This window comes from Sus scrofa, chromosome 8, assembly GCF_054392235.1.
Source record: "Sus scrofa isolate SSC_HxYL_T2T_F1_AM1 chromosome 8, Sscrofa_HxYL_maternal_Yorkshire_Landrace_v2.0, whole genome shotgun sequence".
Lineage (NCBI taxonomy): Eukaryota > Metazoa > Chordata > Mammalia > Artiodactyla > Suidae > Sus > Sus scrofa.
The window spans coordinates 79,004,349-79,030,221 of NC_139390.1; the positions used below are offsets into that span (position 1 = coordinate 79,004,349).

General features: G+C 46.3%; 2 protein-coding genes and 2 long non-coding RNA genes across 24 annotated transcripts in view; 2 read left to right on the plus strand and 2 right to left on the minus strand.

Annotated features, from left to right (window-relative positions):
* Positions 1-736: 736 nt before the first annotated feature.
* Positions 737-4,864, plus strand: LOC146400883 (uncharacterized). 2 transcript variants are annotated; one of them, XR_014812768.1, is made up of 2 exons: positions 737-2,259; positions 3,084-4,864. It is a non-coding gene; the product is annotated as an uncharacterized LOC146400883 (long non-coding RNA). The 2 variants fall into 2 exon arrangements; XR_014812770.1 differs by having other exon boundaries at positions 3,090-4,864.
* On the minus strand, positions 1,722-6,685 carry LOC146400884 (uncharacterized). 2 transcript variants are annotated; one of them, XM_084972619.1, is made up of 2 exons: positions 3,264-6,685; positions 1,722-2,244 (listed from the first exon to the last, which is right to left on the minus strand). In XM_084972619.1, the coding sequence occupies exon 1, from the start codon at positions 6,679-6,681 to the stop codon at positions 6,265-6,267; it is 417 nt and encodes a 138-aa protein (XP_084828745.1). In that variant the 5' UTR covers positions 6,682-6,685; the 3' UTR covers positions 1,722-2,244; positions 3,264-6,264. The 2 variants fall into 2 exon arrangements, with proteins under 2 accessions (XP_084828745.1, XP_084828746.1); XM_084972620.1 differs by lacking the exon at positions 1,722-2,244 and having other exon boundaries at positions 4,215-6,254; positions 6,339-6,685.
* Positions 6,686-6,803: 118 nt separating this feature from the next.
* Positions 6,804-25,873, plus strand: part of SEPTIN11 (septin 11) — a 91,102-nt gene continuing 72,032 nt past the window's right edge. For all 19 annotated transcript variants that reach the window (XR_014812755.1, XR_014812751.1, XR_014812752.1 and 16 more), the window contains exon 1: positions 6,804-6,979. Coding sequence is in view for 7 of the 19 variants with exons in the window: in XM_005666781.4 (XP_005666838.1) it covers positions 6,953-6,979 (27 nt within the window). In the remaining 12 variants the exon portion in view is untranslated. The remainder of the gene's footprint in view (positions 6,980-25,873) is intronic.
* LOC146400885 (uncharacterized) lies at positions 13,263-20,465 on the minus strand. The gene is made up of 3 exons (XR_014812777.1): positions 18,838-20,465; positions 15,147-17,118; positions 13,263-15,081 (listed from the first exon to the last, which is right to left on the minus strand). It is a non-coding gene; the product is annotated as an uncharacterized LOC146400885 (long non-coding RNA).

A 25,873-nucleotide genomic window follows, 5' to 3' on the forward strand; every position in this document is an offset into this window, starting at 1 on the left:
AAGGATAATCTTTCTAATATGTGAAGCTGGAAAAATTGCATATGTGAAAGAATGAACTTTCACCCTTATCTCACACTGGAGACAAAAATTACCTCAAACTAGATCACAGACCTAACTGTAAAAACTAAAACTATAGACTTCTGAAAGAAAAACAGGAGTTCCATTGTGGTGCACTGGGTTAAGGATCTGGCATTGTTGCAGCTGTGGTGAGGTGAAGCTGTGGCTTGGATTCGATCCCTGGCCCCTGGCCCATGAACTTCCGTATGTTGCTGGTGTGGTGTGGGGCCAAAAAAATAAAAAGAAAGAAAGAAAGAAAAGAAGGAAAACAAAGGTTTGACACAAATTGCTTAGACACCAAAAGCACACTCCATTAAAAAAAATCAATGTTATACTCCATCAAATAAAAATCTCTGCTCTTAAAAAAAAATTCTGTAATTAGGAAGATGAAAGATCAACTCTAGACAGAGAGAAATATGTGTAAAACATGTTGAGTGTCTATAAGAATAAATAATAATAAAATGACCCAGTTTAAAAATCAGGCAAAAAGCTCACATGACCAAAGGCGGTATACGGATGGCAAATAAGCAAATGAAAAATTCTCAAAGCCATTAGATACTGGAGAAATGCAAATTAAAATCACAAACTACTAGAATGACTAAAAATTTAAAAATATATTGAATACACTTACAGTTGGCAGAGAACAGAAGAGCTGGAACCCCTATGTCACTATAATAAATTTTATTTATTTATTTTTTTTGTCTTTTTGCCTTTTCTAGGGCCATTCCTGCGGCATATGGAGATTCCCAGGCTAAGGGTCTAATGGGAGCTGGAGCCACTGGCCTACGCCAGAGCCACAGCAATGCGGGATCCGAGCTGCGTCTGCGACCTACACCACAGCTCACTCACGGCAACGCCGGATCCTTAACCCACTGAGCAAGGGCAGGGATCAAACCCGCAACCTCATGGTTCCTAGTTGGATTCGTTAACCACTGAGTCATGACGGGAACTCCTTGAAATAATTTTTGTGTGTGGTAGGTCTGAATTTATTCTATTGCATCTGCCCAGGTAGTTGTCTACCATTCGTTAAAAAGATTATTCTTTTCCCATTGAATATCCTTGTCCAGTTGCCCACAGACATTTGGGTTTATTTCCGGCCAATTCAATTCCATTGATCTTTATGTCTATCCTTATGGCAGTACCACAGTCTTAATTACTGTTGCTTTGTAGGAAAATTTGAAACATGGAACTGAGAGTCCACGTTTTGGCTATTCTGGGTCCCAATTTTTACATAAATTTTAGAATCAGATTGTATTCTATAAATAAGCCAGCTAGGATTCTGATAGGGATTGTGATGAATCCGTTGATCAATTTGGGGATGGCATCAATGAATAAGTCTTCTAATCCATGAACATAAGATGCTTTTCCATTTACTCAGACTAAAACAATTTCTTCCAGTGATGTTTTTTAGCATTTTATACTTTTTTTTTTAAAGTTTATTCCTAAGTAACTTTTTGATTTTTTTTTTTTCTCCTTTTTTGGCTGCACTAGCAGCATATGGAGGGTCTCAAGCCAAGGGCTGAATCCAAGCCAGAGCCATGACCTATGCCACAGCTGTAGCAACTCTGGATCCTTAACCCACTGTACCAGACCAGGGATCGAACTGGTGCCTCCACAAAGACAAGTTGGATCATTAATCTGTTCTGCCACAGCGGGAACTCCTATTTCTTTTTGTTATTATAAATGAAATTGTTTTCTTGTTTGGGTCCCCCACCACCACCCATGGCATGCAGAAGTTCCTGGCCCAGGGATCAAACCCATGCCACAGCTCTAACCAGAGCCACAGCAGTGACAGTGCCAGATCCTTAACCCACTGAGTCACAAGGGAAGTCCTGAAGTTGTTTTTTCTTAATTTCATTTTTGGATTGTTCATTGCCAGTGTGTAGAAAAAGAACTGGCTTTTCTGTACTGACTTTGTATCAATACAATCTTGTTGAACTCATTTATTAGTTCTAATGATTCTTTAGTGGATTCCTTAGGACTTCCCATATGTAAGTTCATGTGAATAGAGATGATTTTACTTTCTCCTCTCCAATCTGGTTGTGTTTTAAAATATTAGAACATCTTTATACATTGGGTTCCAGGAGGGGTTCGGGATCTGTTGTGGGTTAAGTGTCTGAAATGAAAGTGGCAATAGCTTCTAACTTTTTTTTTTTTTTAATCTTTTTACCTTTTCTAGGGCTGCTCCTGTGGCACATGGAGGTTCCCAGGCTAGGGGTCCAATCGGAGCTATAGCCACCGGCCTATGTCGGAGCTACAGCAACGTGGGATCTGAGCTGCATCTTTGACCTACACCACAGCTCACTCACGGCAACGCCGGATCCTTAACCCACTGAGCAAGGGCAGGGATCAAACCCGCAAGCTCATGGTTCCTAGTTGGATTCGTTAACCACTGCACCATGATGGGAATTCCGTTGTGTTAGAGTTTTTGATTCCAAGTCACAGAGACAAGCTTTAGATAAATTACAAAATAAAAATAGATGATGGAATGCATAAACCCTAACCATTTGTTCTGTTGGTTTGAGTCACTTGACTTAAGATTCAAACTTCAGTGTCTGATTGGCCAAGCTTAGAGCACAGGCTCTCTTGGATGTACTTTCATGGTAAAAGAAGGATTTGATGGAAAGCAACTTGAGGAACCTCTTTTGTAGAGGCATTTACTTTCCATCAAGGTGGAACATACATTGGAAAATCTCCCCAAACAAATTGGGGTTCCATTAAAAAGGGAATAGACCTGGCATGACTAATAAAGTCAAATATGCAGTAAAAATCTTTTCTAAAATGCAAACATAGGAGTTCCCTTTGTGGCGCAGTGGTTAACGAATCTGACTAGGAACCATGAGGTTGCGGGTTCGGTCCCTGCCCTTGCTCAGTGGGTTAATGATCCGGCATTGCCGTGAGCTGTGGTGTAGGTTGCAGACGCGGCTCGGATCCCGCGTTGCTGTGGCTCTGGCGTAGGCCTGTGGCTACAGCTCCGATTAGACCCCTAGCCTGGGAACCTCCATATGCCACGGGAGCGGCCCAAGAAATAGCAAAAAGACAAAAATAAATAAATAAATAAATAAATAAAATGCAAACATGATGCCACTTCTATGCTTAATCTCCTTGGCTCTTCATTGCCCACAGGATCAAGTTCAAAATCCTTAGCGTGGCAATAAAGGGTTTTTGAAGCCTAGCCCCTAGCCTCATCTCCATTCCAATGCTGCCCAATATTTACTGAATATATCAGACTTTGTGAAACACTGATAAGCACTCTTGCCTTGAGACACTCAGAGTCTAGTAAAAGATGTGTATTAGTATGATCACCTCTCAGTAACTTGTAATAATAGCCAGGGTGACTGTAAGTCCTGGTTTTTGCCTATTGTCCTAGAGTAGTTATTAATATAGCACCAGTGGTCTTTTTCAGTCTCAAAAGCTTCTCAGTTTGGACAGTAAGTATAGGTCACTCTAATAATAGCCTACCTCTGTTGTCTCAGTTAACTGAAGAAATTCTCTGAAGGACTGAATCTGTTAAGGTTGAGATGGTACATTCCTATTGGGTAATTTGAGCAGAGTTTAATAAAAAGACAATTGGCGAAGGTATGGGCAAAATGAAGAGAAACCCCAAGGGGTTTACCCTAGGTTACTGTAGAATAACCTCAGGAGCTGTGACCTTCAGATGTAGTCATGTCATGGCAAGGGGCCTGAGGAAATAAATTCCCAGACTCCTTTGGTGTGGTGCGGTTGCTCCCCATTGCCTGAATCCAATGGACTGAACCTAAGGGGAAGAGAGCCCTTTCATTTCAGGCTCTCCTGGAGGCAGGAACATGGATATCTTTCACCAGGACTCACTGTTTCTACCCTATTTTGCAACAGGAAAAAATGAGATGAAGAAAGGCGAACATGCTTGATGTTGCAAAGCTGATAAGTGATCATCTGGAGCGAAGTGCTGCGTTCTCCCCACTCTACTAGGCTCCCTCTAAGGCTCCTACATACTAGCGATGCCCAGGTACCAATCCTTCCCATAGCATCATCACCCTTGAAACCATGCAGTCCTGGCTCCTTCTGTTCCCTGGTTTGGAATGTCTTCCTTGCTCTCCCTGCCTCCTCCACCTCTTTGATGAAGCCTTTCCTGTTCTTTCAGGCAAAGTGAAGAGCTCCTTCTACTGTACTTTCAAATCCCCTAATTCATAGAGCTTTTCTAGGATTTGACTTATCAGAGTTGTTTTCACATCTGTCTTCCAGCAGACTGTACTGGTTACGAGTCAGAGAGGCATCCTTATTTAAACATATTTTAACTCCTAGCACACTGTTGGACATGATTTAAAAGGTAATCTAATCCCTTAGCTCCTCTATTAGGGAGGAACTATTACTAAACAGGTCTTGAGAAAAGTGAAGCACTGAAAGGTTAAGTAATTTGCCCAAGGTCGCGCAGATATGAAGAGGTGAAGCCAGGAGTCTGAATCTAGGCAGTGGGGTTGTAGAATGATATTTGAATAACTTCAGAATGAGAACTGATATTCTGAAATGGCCTTTCTTCATTGAAAGTTAATGCCTATCTGCCCCAAAAAAACAGGGGGGGGGGATTTAAGATATTGCTCCTAGTCAATGAAAACATTTAGGCAGAAGCTGGATAAACTGATGATATCATCCTAAAAGGGTTTCCTCAAACAGATGAGATGGTGGAATAAGTGACTTGAAGCTTCGGTGATGAGAATAAACTAACCTACCAACAAGGGAGTTCACATTCTTATAAACGAATCAGCTCTTTTCCACATCAGCACTTGCAAACAAAGAAAGTAAATAAAATTAAAAGCAATTCATTGAATCCTGCAGTCTGGTTTGTTCAATATAACACCAAATGGGGAGCTGGTTTACAATTGCCCTTACATCTGGTTGGCAGACAGTGGAGCTGTCTTTTCATGAGGTTTACTTAAGACCTCTTGTCCATGGGCAGTGCTGCTGCCTAGTCCTCGGTCTGGGGGAAGGAACAAAATGGCCATATACAGACAGCTCAGATCCAAGTATTTCTTCCCCATCCCTTTGCATAGCACCCGTGCATGTGGTAATACTAGCTCGACGAGAGCCGGGTGCTGAAGCTAAGCTTGACATAAAATGGTGGTCCCTGTCTTCAAAAGATTGGAAGTTTAGGGGTAGAAATTGGTCAAGACTGGAGGTTAGTGCTCTGCAAGTCAGGGCTCGCCCTCACACTGGAGTGGTCCCTATACAGAGCCCCTCATCTCTCTTTCACTGTGAGTGCTTTCACCGTATTCTCATTCCTGGCGGTCTCACCAGCGTCCTGTGGGTGGAGTTCAGTCTGGGTGGCTTTGAACCCTCGACCCCTTCCGGGGCAACCCTGCGTCTACCTCGCAGCAGCGGAATGCACTCCCAGAGCCCACTCACCCTTAGCCAAAGGCGGCGCAGCGCGTTTGAATCCTCTGGCCCATCGCGGGCAGAGAGAGCAGCAGCGGCAGACACAAGGCCCCGAGCAACCTGAGCGCTCTCAAGTCAGACTCTGCGGCGCCCCAGTCTAAAAAGGTGGTTTGTCTTTCACCTAATTCAATAGGCCTGGGTTTTCCCCAAGGGCGCAATCCGGTGGCCTGATAACAGCCCGTCTTTGCCTCACCACTCTTTGGATCCGACTGGTTCCCTGCCCCCGACCGGTCGCTATCCTCAATCCCCTTGTTGTCTTGCCCGCCATCCCTGCTCCCGGGCCCCAGGAATCTCCACCCCGCAGGCACCAGGACCCTACCCTGCCATTCTGCCCGCAACATAGACAAGCAGCGACGCCCCAACAGCGGCTAAAAAAATATCCTACCCCACCGAGGAGCAGCTTCCCAGTCCCACGCGCTTAGAGTCGCACCCCTAGACTCTAGGGTCACCCGCCTGGCGCCGTCGCAGCGCCCCCCCAGCAGCTGCCCAGCGCGCCTGCCTCCAGGAGGTCGGGTCAGTCTCCAGTGATCAAAAAAAGGTCGGCTGAGCTCTCCCGTGTGCCCATCTCTCTCATTACACCCCGGGGAGGCCTCGGCCCCCACGCTCTAGGGCAGTCAACAGCTGCTCCAATTCTCCAGCGGGGGCGTCCTTTTCTTCCTCTCCAGCTGGCGGTGGTTAGTCGTCCTCAGCAGCAACTACTACGGCCTCTTCCTCGCCGCCCGCAGTCACCTACCCGGCCGCATGCCACAGTGACAGCTTCCAGCTGCCTGCCTTTTACTGTCTCCCTAAGGAAGACTAGAATTGTTGAGAGGGCACCTCTACGCCCAGCCCCACCTTGGCCGCCCGCCGCTCTCCCCAGTGGCCCGCACCCTTTCCAAGCCGGTTCCTCCGGGTGGGGCGTGCATGCCCGGGGCTAACTTTCCACTGTCCCGGGAGACCTGCCTCGCGCCAGTGTTCGGTCCCCCTCTCCGCAGCCGCTCCAGCAGCCGGCTCCGCGAAGCGCGTGGCGAGACCCGGGGCCGGGACCTCCTCGCCCAGGTTTTTTACTCGGACTCTAGCACGTGGTGCAACGGGGGGGTGGCTGCGGCAGGCGCAAGGCTGAGAGCTCTCGGTGGCACCGGAGAGGGTCATTTCGGGGCCGACCGCTACATTCGGGTAGTGCGAGCCCTGCGGCCTGAGCCGACTGACCAAGGCTAGAGGCCCGCCCACCATTCTCCCTCCCACCGCCTCAGCCCGGGCGCTTAGGCTCACACCCCTTCCTGGGGAAGCAAATGGTCCCTTCCAGGCGGGTGGCCATGTTGCTCTAATAAAGCAGGAGGGGCGGCGGCGTGGGGGGAGCAGATGCAACTGGCTGCGCGCGGGAGCCGGGCGCTAGTAGAGCGCAGCCGCGAGGGAGGCGCGGAGGAGGAGAGCCAGAGCCGGAGTCCAAGCAGCAGCCTGTGTTGGCGGAGAGCACCCGGGCGCAGCCGGAGCCGCAGCCGCGATGGCCGTGGCCGTGGGGAGACCGTCTGTGAGTGCTGGGGCCCTCGCTTCCCATGCCCGCCGCTTCTCCGGCGTTGGGGAGTGCTCTTGAGGGCGGGTGCTGGCGGGGACTACCGGGGACCAGGGCGGGGGCTCGGGACGGCGGCGGCGGTGGCTGTGGGTGTGTGCATGAATTTGGGCGCGCGTCTGGGGCTGAAGGAAGGACGAGGAGCCTAGAGGCTTGGCTACTATGTGATGCAACAGTGTATCACCTCGTCGCGCCCCGATTCCGGAGACGTGGGGGAAAAAGGACCCCTCTTCCCATTTTTCCCTTTAAAAGGATCCTTTTAGCAACAGTGCTTCTCAGCCGCCTCCCTCTCCCTGCGCACATCTTTTCCCTCGTGACAGCCGAGAAAGGGGCCGGTTGCGGGGGTTTCCTCCTGGCTCCCCCACGCCGAGGGGCGACCTGGGCGTGGGAACTGTTAGCCCAAGCGCCGTTTCACACGGTTGTAGAAGCGAGTCAGAAATGAAGGGGTGGGATTTCGGTGGTGGCTTCCCCAGTGCATTGTGAGATCCCGGACACCCTCGGGCACCCACCCGGGTGACCGGGCCCTGCCCAGGATGTGGACAAAAGCCCTAGATACAAACACAAAGTTTTCAAAGGGCCCCCTTGTCGGGGTGGGTGGAAGTCTGAAAAATGCTCTGCGGTTGGAAGGCCGGGGGCGGCGGGCCGGGGAGGCGGGCACGCGAGGAAGAGGAAGGGAGGGCGAGTGCGTGGAGAATCGGGTCCCCCGGCCCGGGGCGAGGGAGCGGACGAGGGAGGGGAATGCTTAGCCCCCAAGTTTGCTGGCGGGGCAAGGGCCGCATCTCCTGGGGTGCGAGGCTCCTTTGGCGACTCGGGACCCGGCTCGAGGGCGGCGGGACTTGGAGGGTGCGGTTTCAGTCCCGGCTCCGCATCCCCGGGTGAAAGGCCGAGGGAAGGGGCGGCGGCGGCCTTTCCATTTTCACTGATCCTTTTTTAACTGAAAGGAGCAGAGCCGGGTGGGAAAGGCGGAGTCCTCTTTCTTTCTTTTTCCCCCTTTCTTGGTCACAGTTCAGAGTCCACTTTCGCCCCACGGGCGTTGTGGGCTCCCTTTCCTCCTCTTCCCCTTCCCTCCGCTGCGTAGCTGCAGGTGGTGGCTTTGAGAGATTTTGTAGGTGCAGACCAAAGTCTCGCGGAGATACTGGAAGCTCTGAAAGCCCAGAAAGGCAAAAATGCAAGACTGTGCTTTCAGACTCCCGGCTGTTCTTCCAACTCCTCCCCTAGATAGACTCGCTTTTTGTTCCCCCTCTCCCCCTCGTCATTTCGCGGGTCCCTCTGCGTGTTCCAACCCGGTTTGGTGGTTGAGCTGCCGCGATGTTTTCAGAGACATTCTCCACCGTCAGTAAAATGTGCATCGGGCACATGGAAGTGTAACCGAGGATCTTTAGGCATTTCCAGCGCTAATATTTAATGACATACTCGTAAGAATTCAGGTCTCCTCTTGATAATTAGTGGTCATAGATTGTTATTACTGAGGGAATTTGCATAGTCTCTGGGGTGATCCCTTTATTTTTCTGGTGAGAAAATTGAAGCCCCGAGAAGTCAAGTTATTCTGGTTAAATTACCCACCCCCCTTCCCCAACACACACACTTCCAGAGCATGGATTCAGGTAACTAAAACAGCAATGTCTGCTTTAGACGAGTGGACAGTGGCTAGGAATGCAAATGTTCCCTCTTTGTGAATGTGTAGGGGGTGTCTTTCAATAACACCTATTGCTGGTGCATTCTTGAGGCATGGGGGAGTTGGACGAAATAATTTGCTGCACATTTTCTATAAATTCGTTAGTTCATGTATGTCACTTAAATAGGAACAGCATGTGGATTTAAGATTTAGTTGTGTGGCCATAATCATATCCAACACCAGGTCTGCCAACCAGATGTGAGCTTAATCCCACAGAATTTTTGTGTAAGACCTCTCTCATTCAAAAACTAGAGGCGATTTTACAGAGCGTTTGTCTTCAGAGGAGGTAACTGCTGTCTCTGCACATTCCCTATTGTCACTAGAATTAAGATTAAATTACTTACAGATTGAAAGCAGAAGACTTTTTTTTTTGGACTGAGTTGTGGTGGGGGGGTGATCAGGCATTGACTACAAAGTTAAAAAGTCTTTTCATGCAGTTTCCAAGGAATTTCACTTTGGTTCATTTGGTTACTGTGTTAAGCTTAGTGTTTGCAATTAGGTCTTCAAAGCAACTCCAGTGAATGCAGAAGATTCTCCAAACCCTGCCCCAAGGCCTCTACACTGAATCCTTCAGTTTTAGAATTCACTGCTCCTCCTTTTCCCTTATCTATTCTGTGATTTGAACAAAAGAAAGGGAGGGAATGTTGAGAGAAAAGACTCATCACACAGCTGTTTTGTGAATGGAGTTTCCCTAGTTACTCCTTTAGAATTAGATTTTTAAAAAAAGCCGTTTAGGGGAGTTCCTCTTGTGGCTCAGCAGGTTGGGGAACCCGAAGAGTATCCATGAGGTTGTGGGTTCAATCCCTGGCCTCTCTCGGTGGGTTAAGGATCTAGCGTTGCTGTGAGCTGTGGTGTAGGTCGCAGAGGTGGCTCACATCCTGTATTGCTGTGGCTTTGGATAGGCCAGCAGCTGTGGCTTCCTCTAGCCTGGGAACTTGGGTATGCCACAGACACAGCCCTAAAAGGAAAAAAAAAAAAAAGTTATTTAGGAAAACAGGAACACATCTCCTCTCCCTACAAACTATGCCTCTCTCTCTCTCTCTCTCTCTTTTTGGTTTGTTTGTTTTCTGGCCAGCAGTCAGAAGTTCCCCGGCCGGGGATCAAACACTACTCCATGGCAGTGACCCAAGTTGCTGATCCTTAACTACTGCACCGTAAGAGAACTCTCAAACTGCCTCTCCTGTTCAGATTGAAGAAAAGTTCAATCAGAATAACTTGCCCCCAATTTTAGATGGACATTCTTGGACTTGAACATATTAGTGTGATATCCCAGGTAGGGATATGAAGTTTTACTGGGCAGAAATCCTTATATATATATTTTCTGTTTTATGAAGTGGTTATATGTAGTATCCCCATTTTAACTTCAAGGCTAATTTCATTTTTAAATTTTTTATTTTTGTTTTTAAATGAAAGTATAGTTGATTCAAGGCTAGCCGTGTCTGTGACCTACACCACAGCTCACAGCAATGCCGGATCCTTAACCCACTGAGTGAGGCCGGGGATCGAACCTCTGTCTTCGCGGCTACTAGTCAGATTTGTTTCTGCTGGGCCACAACGGGAACGGCTCAAGGCTAATTTCTTAAGTGGATTTGTTGTTGGCTGGGAACCAGACGCTTCAGTTTGGTGTGATACAGTTTATTTCCCTCTTAGTCTTGACCCCTCGCTTCTCCATTTTCCCAGGAGTGGCTTTTGGACTTGGCCATGAGAAGACCCTGAAGCACGTCTGCTCTTTCCAGAGCGAGACTGATGATTAGCTAGAGCATTTCTCCCCTAGGGATGTGTCCACATTTTGGATGAGTTAGTGCTTTGGCATCCAAGTCCCAGGGCAGCTATTATCTTTATTTTAATCAGAGCATGGTAATTTACTCTACCTGGGAACAGGCTTTAAGTACCTGCTCCTCTCTCTTAAGGAGTGGTGTTCCTCAAGTTATAGGGGCCAGGAGTTTAAAGGGACTCTTGAGAGGTCATCTGGTTCAGCCTCCTCCCCAGTGCAGAATTATTTTCTGCTTCCTCCCTAACAGAAGTGTTTTACCTTTTCCCATGGCAGAGAATCCCCTATAATATTAAGAAACGAGTTGTGTTCTTTTTATCCTTTGTACCCAAAGGAATGGAAAACCAATGGGTTCATTAACCCACTTAACACCGTTTATTAAAAACCAATGGATTCATTAACCCATTTAGAGAGCCTCCTTGCCTGCCTGCTTGTGTCTCTCACAAGCGTCCTATGTTAATAAATCTATTTCCTGCCCGGAAAAAAAAAACCCAAGCAAAAAACATTTAACACTGTTTATTAAGCTCCTCCTATGTGCCAGGTACTGTTCTAGGCGCCAGAGATCCAGCAGGGGACAATAGAGAAATTCCTTCTTAGCAGGAGCTTTATTCTCTGAGAAAGCTAGTGTCCGTGTGTGTATTGCAGTAACAGATTCAGTGGCGTGTGTAAGCCATTTAGGGAGAAAGGAAATGATGTGTTTGTTGCTGAGTCGGCAGTTAGACTGAAGGTAAAGGATGTTAAATCTGAGGATCATTGTAGGCCCTTCTTAAGGATATGGTCTGCCTTTGGCCGGGGGCCGGGGCCGGGGGGTTGACATTAAAAGCTACTTTGCCTTGTTGTAAAATGGCCATTTCTACACCTTGAGGATGTGGCCCCCACATGGAGGGCTCTGGCCCTTGGACCTGGAGAAAGATGGCTGGATCTGAAAAAATGTCCCAAGCATGGCCATTTCAGTGATCAAGTCCTGGCGTCTAGGGGGAGGTTTTTAAAAATGAACTCTTTAGTTGTCAGTGATATAAATTATACACGTGAAGGCCCTATAAGCAAGTATTAAGGAAGGCAAGAAGTGTTTGAGGGCTAGTAATGCCTGCATTTTAGGTCTTTTGAAAGCTGTAGATTATTTTTTTGTCTGTTAAAATACATTCTTTAAAAATGATGTGTTTACATCACAGTGAAAAATCAACCCAAGTAATTGATTAAAAGACCAAACCCGCTCATACCCTTTCCTCCCGACAGAAGAGCTCTTAGACTGTTAGTTATTTGCATCAACTTTCTGAGGTCTATACCGGCAAGCATAACCCATACCATATACACTGCTACTAATAAACCAAATTGTGTGCCTGGGTGGACTCTGTCTATTGGGACTTTCATATACTGGAGGGAAGGGATGCTTAGTGACTTCACAGGGGCCAGGCTCTGTCTGGGTCCAGACAAAGGAATGAAGGATCTGGACTGCCTGCTTTGATTACCAAAAGCTCCAGTGTTTAGCCCCAGGGTCACCACAGCTGATAATGATCTTTGGGTTTAGACTCCCTGCCGAGCACCACAATCACCAGTTTTCCGTGTCTGTGTTTGTCTTTGTCTTTATAGGACTTTAAACTTGGGTGGGGGTGGGGGTAGGGGAGGTAGAGGCTGCTCTTGGATTTTATTGTTTATTGGGGACTGTCTTTCCTAGCCTTGGCTAGACACTCTGAACCAGGGTCAGCCAAGCTGAACCATTATTTATTTAAACAAAGACCCCATAGATCTAAAGCTTCTATCCTTTTCCCAAGGAGAACTACTTTACAATATAATTGATACCCTTTGTTTTGGTTTTTTTAGTTTGTTTGTTTTAATCCAGATTGACAGAAAACCCCCTTCCAGCTAAACAGTACCTCTCCTGCCCACTCTGGCCTGCTGGCAGCCCATCAATGCTCTGCTGTTGAACAAAAAAAACTAAACAAAAACCCCCCCAAAAAACCAGACTTGGGCTAAGGTGAAATAGATGGGCTTTTAAAAAGAATTGGGCAAGTTCCTGTTGTGGTTCAATGGTAACGAGCCCGACTAGTATCTGTGAGGACATGGGTTCAATCCCTGGCCTTGCTTGGTGGGTTAAGGATCCGGTGTTGCCGTGAGCTGTGGTGTAGGTCACAGATGTGGCTTGGATCTGGTGTGGCTGTGGCTGTGGTGTGGGCCGGCAGCTGTAGCTCCGATTAGACTCCTAGCCTGGGAACTTACATATGCCAAGGGTGTGGCCCTAAAAAGCAAAATAAATAAATGACATAATAGGTAAAATAATTTGCTGGTGATCTAAAATCAAGTTTGCTTTGTCTCAGGCCTGGCTGAGGTAGAGATCAGGAGTCTGCTGCCTGATACGACCAGAGCTGAGGCTTTGGAGCCACCTTTTCAGGATCTGTGCCAGTGAGTGGGCCTGTGGCACTCAAGCCCAAGGATGCAGAAAGTCAACTTGTGTGGACAAATTCTGTCCACCTGCCACACTAGTTGGGGGCAGTGGAGTGTGTGTGTGGACCGAGGGACCAGGCAGAGGTGGGGGAGGCTTCATGCTCTAAAAGAACATCTTTGGTACCCAGCAAGGTTCCTGCCCTCCCCCTTTTTCACTTTAAAAAATTATTCTAAAAATATACATAACATAAAATGTACCTGCTTTTGATAATTTTTTTTTCTTTTTGCTTTTTAGAGCCGCACTTGCAGTATATGGAAGTTCCCAGGCCAGGGGTTGACTAGGAGCTGCAGCTGCCACAGCAACGTGGGATCCAAGCCACGGCTGCAACCTACACCCCAGCAAGAATGGATACTTAACCCACTGAGCAAGGCCGAGGATTAAACTGCTTCCTCATGGATACTACTAGTCAAGTTTGTTACTGCTGGGCCACAGCCGGTAGTCCTGCTTTTGAAACATTAAGTAACATTAAGCTTAAGTAACATTCTTTTGGGAAGTATTTATGATTTTCTTGCTTTCTAATTCTTCTTCTTGGAGGAGTAGAATTGCAATAATATAAGATAGGTTAGAAATGTGGGAAAAAAAAAAACAACAACAACAACTCTCAACACCCTGACACACCAGTGGCCATTCTTGACTTCTTATTCCGTCCACTTTATCAGATACTCTGGGCACACTTTCTTTGCACAGGTGCTGAGGTTATGATGTCCTTGAGATGCCATCCCTGCTGCTCTCATCAAATTTCTCTGAAGGATGAGTCAGCACTGGGGCTTAGTATGGAATGCAAGGTGGGACTCTGGCGGGAGAAAAGTGTTTCAAGCCAAGGGAACAGCATGTGCAAAGCTCTGAGGTGAGCATAGTCTCGTAAGGAAACCTAGTGCGGCCGGGTCATCAGCATCCAGGGTGGGAAGAGACCAGATCCCAGTGGGTCTCAAGATGTGGTGGCTTACCCAGCAAAGGTGTCCTTCTCACGTAGGGTCCTTGTCTGCTTCATCCCCTGAGATCTGCTCCATGCCAAACTGGCCCTGGGACCCAGGCTGAGGGAGGGCCCTCTCCTTTCTTTGGGCATTGCCACTATGGTGGCAGAGGAAAAAGTCATGCTGTGGTGTTCTCTTGTGGCACAGTGGATTAAATTTCCGGCATTGTCGCTGTAGTGGCATGGATTTGATCCCTGGCTCGGGAGCTTTCACATGCCAAGGGCACAGAAAAAAAAGTCTTGCCCAAGTCTGAGTTGACTCTTCAAGCACTTGGATGGGTCACTTCCATGTGAACTTCGTTGGCTAAAACAAATGGTCGCTGTTAAATTCAGCAGGCTGGAGATGGCTGATCCTTCTGCAGAGAGTGGCTCTGCCAGTCTCTTGGCCGATCTTGAGGGTCTGGGGACGTAAATGCTCCCCTGGAGAGGGCCCGTCATTGTGTTGAATACTAGGAGTTCCCCAGGCCTTCCTAGTCAGGGCATCTGCTGTAGAGCCATGAGTCTTTATTATTGTGCGATGTTGTCTCCCCGTCCGTAGTGATTTTTCTCAGTCTGTTTATCCTACTCTGATTCCAGCTGGACATGGTAGCATGATGAGAGTGGGAGAAAGAGTATCTGTGTGTGTTAAGGAGTCTGCATGAATTGAAGGTGAAGTGTGATTAGTCCTATTCTAGCATGATGAGCTTCCCATAGCACCAAATAAGGGATGGGTGGTGACCTTCTCAAAGACCTTCTGTGCTGCTCTCTGGTGGCCCCGGCTCTGGGACTACTCTCTGGGACATGGTTTTGAGGCCATTAGGACTTCCAGCTGCTTGATAGAATGTTTTCCCTTAGGATGTTTCCAAATCAGTCCTTTCCCAGCCCGTCTGTTCCGAAATGCAGCTGCATCTATGACACCATGCTTTTCTGTGCTTTTTCTCTGTACCGAGAGGTAGTAGGACAGTCGTCCCTCGGTATTCACGGGAGTTGGTTCTCCGACCCCCGTGGATGCCAAAATCTGCGGACGCTCACGTCCCTTATATAAAATGACTCTGGATAGTTGCCGCTCTGCATCTGGATTCAATCACCTGCTGATGTGGTCCCTGCAGATAGGGGTGGGGTCCCTGCAGATAGGGATGGGGTCCCGCATATACAGATGGGGTCCCGCAGATAGACATAGGGTCCCCACAGGCATGGGGTCCCGCAGATAGGGATGGGGTCCCTGCAGATAGGGGTGGGGTCCCTTCAGATAGGGATGGAGTCCCGCAGATACGGATGGGGTCCCACAGATAGGGACCGAGGACTGTCTGGGGACTCAACGTTTGGTTGAGAAAGTGGGTGCCAGAGCCTGACTGCTGGGGTTCCAGGGTATCAGCTCTGCCATCTGACCGCCTTTGTGACCTTAGGCAAGTTACCCTGTGCAGCTCCCATTCCTCATCTGTAACGTAATTACAGTTTCTTCCTCAGAGGTTTCCAGGATTAAATGAGTTAGGTGCTTATAGTGATGCATGAAACACTCATCCTCCATAAAAGGGAAACAAATACTGAAATAATAACTACTGTATACCAAAGACGGGGCTCAAAGCAGCATGGCCACCCCCCCCACCCCCTTTGGTGTCAGAGGCTAATGCTCCCCCCTACCTCTTCCCTTTTTCTAGTCAGGGCACACCTTTTCTAACCAAACACACCCCCTCCTTGAAGCATCCATTCAGCAAAGCAGGTTAGGGTGACTTTTCAGTTTTGAGTCTCAGCAGCAATGCTCACCACACCTGGGAGTCCCACCCCCTTAGTGTTCCACCCCTCCCTCCACCTTTAAGGTAGTTTTTTTTTTTTTTTTTTTTTTTTTTAATAAAGAGGAATGAATGATCAATTGGAGTTGTGAGTGTTTGAAAAAACCTCATTCCTGAGGGCAATATGTTCTGACAGCCTTGACCGCGTCCATGCCCTCCTAGCCCACCCTGCCACGCGCAAGGGACGGAACTGAGCCGGGCACGCCCACAGCCCCTAGTAAGAGATTGAAGAGTGCAGAGTGGCCCTTTGGGTCAGTTGGATGGAACAGGTGCTTGCCCATCTCCTCTCAGGCCACCGTTTTATTCCAGCTGTGCGGGGCGGACCTCTAGCAGGCATAGACCTCATCTCTATAGTGTTCTGCCCCAGCTTCTCTGCCGTAGCCACTTGAGTTCTGCTTAGCCATTCTGACCCTCTCCGAGTCTGGGTGTGCAGGGGAGCACCATTCCCCGGGCCCACCCTGCTGGGGCGTAGACACCGATGGAGAAGTACTTCTCCCTTTTGTCGCTAAGTTGGACAGTTCTTTTTTGTTTGTTTGCTTTAGGGCCGAACCTGAGGCATTTCAAGGTTCCCAGGCCAAGGATTGAATCAGAGCTGTAGCTGCTGGCCTATACCACAGCCACAGTAATGCCAGATCTGAGCCACATCTGTGACCTACACCACAGCTCAGGCAACACCAGATCCTTAACCCATTGTTTGAAGCCAGGGATTGAACCTGAATCCTTATGGATGCCAGTCAGATTCATTTCTGCTGAGCCATGATGGGAACTTCATGTTGGATAATTCTGAGGCACCATTGATCTGGCTCTTCAGAGGGTCCACCTGTCTTTGGCTCCATATGTATATCCTTTAGGATGGCTTTCCTATTTCCCTGTTAAACTAGGCTAGTCCCCACCTCTGGCCTTCTGGTCACTTTTCAAAATAGCTGCATGCTCGTAGCCTTTGTCTCAGGCCCCTGCATGCTGGGGAAACCTAGGTGACAACACCCTGTTTCCTCGTTTGGGGCTCTTCTTTTGCTGTATGCCGATGAGGGACCATGAATGTTACTTTCCTAAGATGCCAAATTACTCTGGACATCCAAAAAATATGTTCAGAACAAACTGGTCTTTTATAAGGTTTTTACTATTTACTGGAGGACAGACTTCATACTGCTGTAAAAACGAGACTCAGAAAACAACAACAACCAAAAGCTGGATCCATCGAATTCTCACACTCTCAGTATGCAAGTGCCTGTATTTGAGTGTGTGGGGCCTGGTTTGTTCTGTGACTTGTTTAACATACCAGTTTCAAGTTAAGTACATGTTATATCATCCAGAAGCTCGTTAAAGAGCATATGAGGGAAGGCGTGTGCTCGTGACTTGGGCAAGCTTAAAACTCTTTGAAAAAGAGCAATGTGGGGGCTTACCCTGTCCACATAGATTGGGAAAATGAGGTACCAATTTTTTTTTTGTCTTTTTTTTTAGGGCCACCCCTGCAGCATATGGAAGTTCCCAGGTTAGGGGTCGAATCGGAGCCACCACGGCTGCCCTACACACACAGCCGCAGCCACCCGCTGAGCAAGATCAGGGATGGAACCCGCGTCCTCATGGATACTAGTCAGGTTTGTTACCGCTGAGCCACAGTGGGAACTGCGAGGTACCAATTCTTGCAACCACTTTTAGTTAACTAATATGGAGTAGTTTCAAGGGCCCAGATTAATTTACGCATCTGCCTGAGAGTTCTTGTTCGAGTCCCCTCTTTGTCTGAGCCTCGTCCAGAGGCAGTCTCTGGTGCGGTAGTAGAGATGCCTAGAAACCACAGAAGCCAAGCTGATCCATTCTCCAGTTCTCCCCCGATTGGTCACCTTTGCGCCTGTGCTGAGATGAAGTTTGACTTTTTTGTGTGAGGGGGCAGGCTAAGACTATACCTCACGTGTAGGAATGATTTGATTGTTTACCTGTTACATACCTCTGTTTTCAAAGCCTTTTCCGATCCTTAATCAACCTCTTAATTTCCCCCAGGAAATGTTGGATGGTCCTGAAGCACAGTTTTATCTCTGAGCCCTCTAAAGAAGTCTTTCAGTTGCTGGTAATCAAATTTGCCCCGTTCAGACACCAGAATTCTAAGGTAGTTTATGAACTTAAGGCTGAACATCATATTAATTAAGATAAGGTTTCAGCCATCGAAATGACTGATAATTAATTTGGTGTTACCAGCTGCCATTCCAAAGCTGGCTTTTATTGGATTTTATAACCCAGTCAGAGCCAAAGGACTTTCTGTAACACACATTTATATGGGATATTGGGGAGTTAGGGATACCGCTAAATATTACAAATCTCCTTTCTCGAAGAACTCGTATTCTTACTCCTCAAAGGCTTTTCCTGTTTCCCTATTTCATTAAGTCCACAACCATTGAACCCTGGCCAGCACCACTCATGAGTGAAGATGTCAAAAGCTTATGCCTTCTCACTGTCTCACCCAGCCATGCCAGAACCAAAACTCTTGTTTTATTGTTGTTACTGTTTTTGTCAGATGGAACTTCCTGTCATTAAGGTTCAAAAATCTTGGAATATGGCTTGGATTCCTGGGTGAATCACCAAGTTATGTTTGTCATTTCTCCCTTGCGTCTCAACCACTTGCAGCCTCATTCCTGATGGTGTGTCATCAACCCACCGGGTATTTGAGGGTCTAATATATTTGTAGCTTTGTGATCCAATTTCTTTGGAAATACCTAAGGTTTAGCTCATGCCCTTAAGAAGTCTGCAGTTTACTTTAGGGAAAAGCCGGAGACTCAGATAAAATGCAGCTTCCATGATTGGGGGACGGGGGGTCTTGTCAGGCTCTTCTAACTACAGGTGAGCCCCCCACCTTTCTCTGGGGTAATGAGCACAGGAACTTGGTTTAGAATTCAGAGGAGTAGGGCCCATTTTATTTCCCTTCCCTTCCCTAATGTAATTTGAGGAGTGCTAGAAAGATAACCTCAACTTTCTTACTTCCTAGGCTACCATTAGAAATTTATTCTTTTGGGTGTTCCCGTCGTGGTGCAGCGGAAACGAACCTGACTAGGAACCATGAGGTTGCAGGTTCGATCCCTGGCCTCGCTCAGTGGGTTAAGGATCCGGTGTTGCTGTGAGCTGTGGTGTAGGTTGCAGATGCGGCTCGGATCCTGTGTTGTTGTGGCGTGGGCCGGCAGCTGTAGCTCCGATTCGACCCCTGGCCTGGGAACCTTCATAGGCTGCGGGTGTGGCCCTAAAGGAAAAAAAAAAAAAAAAGAAATGTATTCTTTTGGTAAAAGGCAAGGATGAAAAAGGCACAACACAGGGAATTGAAAGGTTGTATCAGAAGCTGGAGGGGGTATTTTCAAAGTCTCTGCCCAATTGATTTGAATGCTCCATTCCCTCCTTGAAACACACTGACTGCCACAGCATGCTGAGTGCTCTGACCATAGCGTTCTGTTCTCGGGCATCTCTGTACCCGCTGGGCCTACTGGATTAGTCTGCCAGTACCAGGCTTACTGGGTCAGTCTTTGTCTCTAGTCCTGCTTAATGCCCGTTGTTGTCATCATCATCATTGCACAATTTAATCTAATGTTATGTAAATCGATGAAACCTAAGTGCAAAAATAGAGTTGCTTCTGATTTGAAAAATTTAGAAGCAGTGAGAATTTTGCTGAAATCAAACTACTGTGAATTTGATATGATAATTCATGGTAAAAAGTTGGAGGAAAAAAAATATCATACGACGCTGCAAGAGTCTGAATTCAGATTGCATTGAAAATAGTTTACAAATCTGACTCCACTTGAGAGAAACAGACTGGAAATCATAGATGGGTTTGTGTTGGAAAGACACCTCTGATTGGCATGTCTCTAACTCACGATGATGAAAAAAAACCTTGGCCCTTTGTCCAAAAATTGCTGAATGAATGTATGTTTATATACTTTTAAGGTAAAATAAAATGTTTAGGCTGTAACTATTATTTATAAAATCCCAGTCTTTAAGTGTTTTTTAAGATAAATTATCCAGTCCTGCTCCTAGTAGCTTTGGATAAAAGCACTTGTACAGAGCAACCATCCTTTTCAGCTGCCCAGTTCCCATGTTCTAACACATCCGGGTGGATGGGAAAGCAGTCGAGAATTACTGGTTTTTCCTGGGTGCGATGCAAATGTCTCTTGGAGAATTTACTCACTTGACATTATTTAACTTCTTTTCCACCTAATATAAATATAAATGGTTATCAGTGTTTGTCTTCTTCCTGATTTGAGAGAGATGAAAAGACACTGGAAAATTTACCTGTTTGCAGCCTTCCATCTCAGGTTAGTCCACAATAAAGGGGAAGATGTTTTGGGGAGCAAAATCATCTCCGTTTGGAAAGGTTTGTTCGTGATCTTTTACATTCTCTCTTTGAGGTACATGAGCCCACGAGAGGTATGAGTTAGTCAAAGATGTACTCCGTCTGGGAAGAAGAAAGCACCTCCTTAGGTGTAGATGAAAGCTGTAGCCATAGTCTTAGAAGTCAGCCTGGACTTGTGCATTCGTTCTTCCAGCTCTCCTCGGATAATCTTGCATCAGCAATTGGATTTAATATTTAATCCCAACCATGAGAAAACTGTGTTTAAAAAAAGTAGAAAATGGAGTTTCCATCGTGGCTCAGCAGTTAACAAACCTGACTGGTATCCATGAGGATTCGGGTTTCAACCCTGGCCTCCACTCCGTGAGTTAAGGATCCCGTGTTGTCATGAGCTGTGGTGTAGGCCGGCAGCTGCAGCTCTGATTCACCCCCTAGCCTGGGAACCTCTAGAAGCTGCAGGTGTTGCCCTAAAAAGAAAAAAAAAAGAAAAAAGTAGAAAATTGTTTCTCTATTCCAAAATAAAGGTAGTGGGAGGAGAAACTTAACAAATTGGAAGCCGAAATGTGTGATTTCTCCATTTCTCAAACTAAAACTGGAATCATTTTTCAGCTTTTTTTGGTCTTTAAATATGCATTTGAAATGTTGCTGCTAATTTGCACATTGGCTTTGCCACTAAACTCATTGCACACACAGCAGTGATGTCCTAATTGAAGTTGTGCAATTCCACGCATTTTTCCTGTGATAAGATTTCAGTGGGTAAAAGTTGATTTTTGAAATAACTTTGTGAGGTAGTTTGATTAGATAGTATTACTAGTATTTCTTTTTATGGCCACACTCGAGGTATATGGAGGTTCCTAGGCCAGGGGTTGAATTGGAGCTGCAGCTGCTGACGGCAACACTAGATCCCAGCTGCATCTATGAGCTGCACTGCAGCTTGCAGCAATGCCAGATCCTTAACCCACTGAGCCACTATGGGAACTCTGATTAGATATTTATCCTTGAGTCAGACCCTTTAGCCCCTAATTAACGGATTGGGACTCAGACTTGATGATCTTAATTAAGGCCAAGTCTTCTGACTATTGGTTATACCTCTTCTTACTGAATAGAGATGCCACCCTCGGCTGTGAAACAGTGTTGTCAGGTAGAACTTTCTGTGACAATGAAAATGTTCTACTACTTTGTTGTTCAGCATTTGTCCGCTAGCCGTATGTTGAACACTTGAAATGTGGCTGGTGCAACTGCAGAATTAATTTTTTCTTTCTTTTTTTTTTTTTTTGTCTTTCCTAGGGCTGCACCCGCAGCATATAGAGGTTCCCAGGCTAGGGGTCCAATTGGAGCTTTAGCTGCCATCCTGCGCCACAGCCACAGCAGTGCCAGATCCGAGCCACATCTTTGATCTACACCACAGCTCACGGCAATGCTGGATCCTTAACCCACTGAGCGAGGCCAGGGATCGAACCTGCAGCCTCATGGTTCCTAGTTGGAGTCATTAACCACTGAGCTACAATGGGAACTCCCTAGAAATAATTTTTTTATCTTGTTCAGTTAATTTGTATATAACTTTAAATAGCTGCATAAGGCTAGTGGCTATCATACTGAATAGCAAAGCTTGAGGAGTATAGCCCAGAAGTATTTATAATCTGATAGCTCTTTCACTTTTTAGAGAACTTTTTTTTTTTTAATGGCCACACCCAAGGCATAGGAGGTTCCCAGTCGAGGGGTCCAGTCGGAGCTACAGTTGCCAGCCTACACCACAGCCGCAGCAATGCCTGATCCAAGCCACATCTGTGACCTACACCGCAGCTCACGGCAACGCCATATCCTTAACCCACTGAGCGAGGCCAGGGATCGAACCTGCAACCTCGTGGTTCCTAGTCGGACTCGTTTCTGCTGCGCCTCGACAGGAACTCCTAGAAAACTTTTTTCTTAAGGAAAATTTCAAATATACACAAGTGCAGTGATGGAAGTACTTGTTATAACCTTCTCTCATCACCCAAGCCAGGCTTGTGTCACCTCTTTCCCCCTTTCTCTAACCTCTTCTCTCCTCTACCCCTCAACTCCCTAAATTATTTGGAAGTACATTCCAGACACAGTCTAATCTCATTTTGTTTTAGAAGCTAAGGTGGTGACTGGGGGGAGGAGGAGAATGGCATCAGGGGCCAAATACTCAAGGATCTTCAAATGTATTTGTGATGAAAAAATGACGAAGTACACGGATGGGAAAAGTTACGGTTTGACAGCAAGAGGTAAGAGTATACAGATGTGTTACACTTTGTATGCTTGAAATGTTTCATCACCGTCATCATCACAAGAAGCCAGGTTTGAGCCCAAAGATAGAACAGTCATCATCCCAGGTCTTGCTTACCTGTGCTTATAGTGAACTTTGCTTTATGGATAATTTAATCATGTAAACATTATTCATATGCAGTATGTAGCATTGAGCTTAATTGAATGCTTAGCAGTACTATAGAGTCATAGGGTCTGTAAAAAGGTGGAAAGCAAGCAGAGGATTTTTTTTTTCTTTCTTTTTAAAGCCCAGTTTCCTCCCAACACTTGGTTCCAGAGAGTGGTAGCTTGACACGAAGTCACATTGAGGCTGGCGCTTTCTGTCACACCACACTTGTCAGAGCGACTGAAATTCACAGCCCTAAGTCATCTGCGCCTACTTTTTAAAATGGCAAATTCTTCGATCTCTCTTAGAGAAGATCACATTATTTCTTAGACTACTTGCGGTTTTGCAGACACTCCTGTTGGAGGGAAATGTTTTTGTAATTAATGGTGTAAAGAAATCATTTATGAACTTTTATCTTTGGTGCTGAGAATTGATGCCTGTTCCTGGCAGAGATGATTATAGGACCTGCCTGTTTGTTTTTGTGTATTCTGTTTATGGAAGAAACCCTTGAAGCAAGCACATTCTGGTCCTGTGGACACATTCAAGGAAATAGTGCTTGCATCAATGATATTTAAAAGTGCATCTTTCTTTCCCAACAGAAAGCAATTTTGTTGCTGTGCTTTTGTTCTTGAATTTAGGGACTAATAATGATTTTCTTCTTCATAGAGTGCGGAATATGCATATTCTAGAGAAGTCCAATGCACTATCCATTGTGCCACAGAGCCTGATGGAATATGCATATTCTAAATTTGGAACCCTATACTTAGGATCTCAGGGTTTCAAGGGGCTGAATTTGTGATGGTAAAAGGATCTTGTATCATCAGAAATGCTCCTGGGCCTTGGCTCAGCTGTCCTATTGATGTGTAGAGAGAATACGTTTTAGACGAGCTGTTAAAAACTCCAACAACATTCTGAACAACTGCAAGCCTAGAGTTGCAACAGGATGCTGGCGACTCCTTTTCCGTGGTCAGGTTCCTTAAAGTCTGCTCTTTATGTTCCCTGGGTCTTTTGTTAGCCACGCTCCTAAGACAGAAGGAAGAGCTTGGTCTAATCTCGTCCTCTGCAGTGCTGCTGAATCCACTGTGTTTTTATTCCCTGGTTTGCGGAAACAGTGAAGAGCTGCTTAACCTTCTGCATGCTAATGTTACCATGACTCAAGACTTACGCCCTTTTCACAAATATTAGTCCCATGAAATGAGCCACCTTATCTCCACTTGACAAGAGATATTTGAATCCATCCATGGTAGGGCCAGAAGATCTAGGGAAGAGTTTTGTCAAATCGGTTGCTCTGTCCTTCTCTTGCAGGGTAGAGACAAGAAACCATTAAGGCTTCTAAACTGACTGTGACCTGATTAGGAGAATAGAGCTACTATTTTCAGTAAAGAGGGCACAAGATTAGCGTGAGTGGCAGGGTTTTTTTTTTAAAAAAAAAAATTATTTAAGTTATAGAATTGAAAAACTTTTAAAGTGAAATCCAGCAGTAACACGTCTTGAAAGAGACAATAACTTCCTGCAATCTACATCTCAATTCAGTGATCTTAGGCTTTATTACAGTTAGTAAAATGCCACACTTGTAACCATAATGCTAATAAATAGAAGGTTATCTTATGTATCCTCTTTAGAATAGTGAGTTCCTGCTGTGGCATAGGGGGTTAAGGATTCGGCATTGACACAGCTGTGGCTTGGATTTGATCCCCTGGCCCAGGAACTTGCATGTGCTTCGGATGCAGCTGAAAAAGAAAAAAAAAGTTAATGAGCAGGGTTTATTAGCAATCTGCTGATCTTTGATAGGCCTCAGCTTGAATTGTTTATGGCATGGTGAGAAAGTAAGGGAGAGAAATACATCAAACCATCTTTGACCAGGGTAAACTTTATTAGTTGGCTCACTTATCTGAGGAAAAAAAAGTACCAAAAGGTAATTCCTGTCGTGGCTCAGTGGTTAACAAATCCGACTAGGAACCATGAGGTTGTGGGTTCGATCCCTGGCCTCACTCAGTGGGTTAAGGATCCGGTGTTGCTGTGAGCTGTGGTGTAGGTCACAGACGCAGCTCGGATCCTGTGTTGCTATGCCTGTGGCGTGGGCCGGCAGCTGCAGCTCCAATTAGACCCCTAACCTGGGAACCTCCATATGCCATGGCTGTGGCCCTAAAAAAAAGACAAAAAAAAAGAAAAAAAAGGTATCAAAAGAAGGGAGGGTGTTCAAATTCTTCAGTTAAACTATTATAAACAGGCAGGCACCTGCCACTTCTTGATTCTGGCATTGAAATGAGGGTGTCAGAGGTGCCACGATTTTCAATTTTTCAAGAGAAGACAGACGTTTCAAGCTTGAGGTGAAATTACCCCATCTGAAAATGTTGGCAACAAAACCAAGTATTTTTAAAATACTGTGTGGGCCACGTACACATGTTCAGGGGCTGAGCCTGCCAATTTGCAATCTGACTCCCATTGGAAAGAATTCATTTCTTTTTCTTGTATATGAATACAGATCATTAAAGTTTTTTTTTGTTTTGTTTTGTTTTGGTATGCCTTTTAGAATGCTTTAATATTTGAGCAATTAAAGCGCTTTTAAATGTGGAGGATATGCTGGTTTTAAAACAAGCGGTGACTGGAGCTCTGATATGAAAGTGTCTGGATGGTTTGAGGGCAGCAGCAAAACTTGGAGTTCCCTGAACAGGATTATCGCCAAACCGGTTTGATGAAATTGGGAGAAGGAGAACAGAAGTTGTGTGGTGCTGTGTGGTGCGATTAGACCCAGGGTAGGGGAGCGGGAGGGATTCTGGAGTCCAGAGCAGAGAGCCCTCTTCAAAAACATGGGCTATATATAGTGAATGGGGTTGGAATTTTTTTTTCTTTTTCTTTTTCTTTTTGGTTGAGGTCCAGTGACAGTTAATGGCTGTTCCGTACAGGCTGTGAAATTATTTATGAGTTTGGCAGTGGGATGATGTGTAATGCAAGTGGATATAGGTAGGATCAGGTCTGTTACCAAATTCCAGTACCTTGTCACTGCTGAGCCACAAGGGACTTTCAAGGTCACCTGGGCAGGGCCTGCCTTTGAGATGGGAAATGGAGGCCTGGGGAGTTCTGCGGAGATCCGAAATTTCCCAGTAACCCTTCCCTGTCCAGGGGACTGAGCACTCTCCCTGCTTTCCCCTCTTCTTCCTGCCTGTAGGACAGTGTGTCTGCTGGGAGCCGTGTGACCTCAGAGAGCCTAAACTGCTCTTTAGGGGAGTTCCCATCGTGACTCAGCAGTAACAAACCCAACTAGTGTCCATGAGGACACGGTTTGATCCCTGGCCTTGCTCAGTGGGTTAAGAATCTGGCGTCACCATGAGCTGTGGTGTAGGTCACAGACCGAGGCTTGGATCTGGCGTGGCTGTGGCTGTGGCTGTGGTGTAGGCCGGCAGCTGCAGGTCTGATTCGACCCTTAGCCCAGGAACCTCCATATGCTGCGTGTGTGGCCCTAAAAAAAAAAAAAAAAGACAAAAACACAAACAAACAAATGTTTTGG

Coding starts and splice junctions, on each gene's coding strand:
- LOC146400884 (XM_084972619.1), bottom strand. CDS start 6,681: ATGGTGGGCGGGCCTCTAGCCTTGGTCAGTCGGCTCAGGCCGCAGGGC.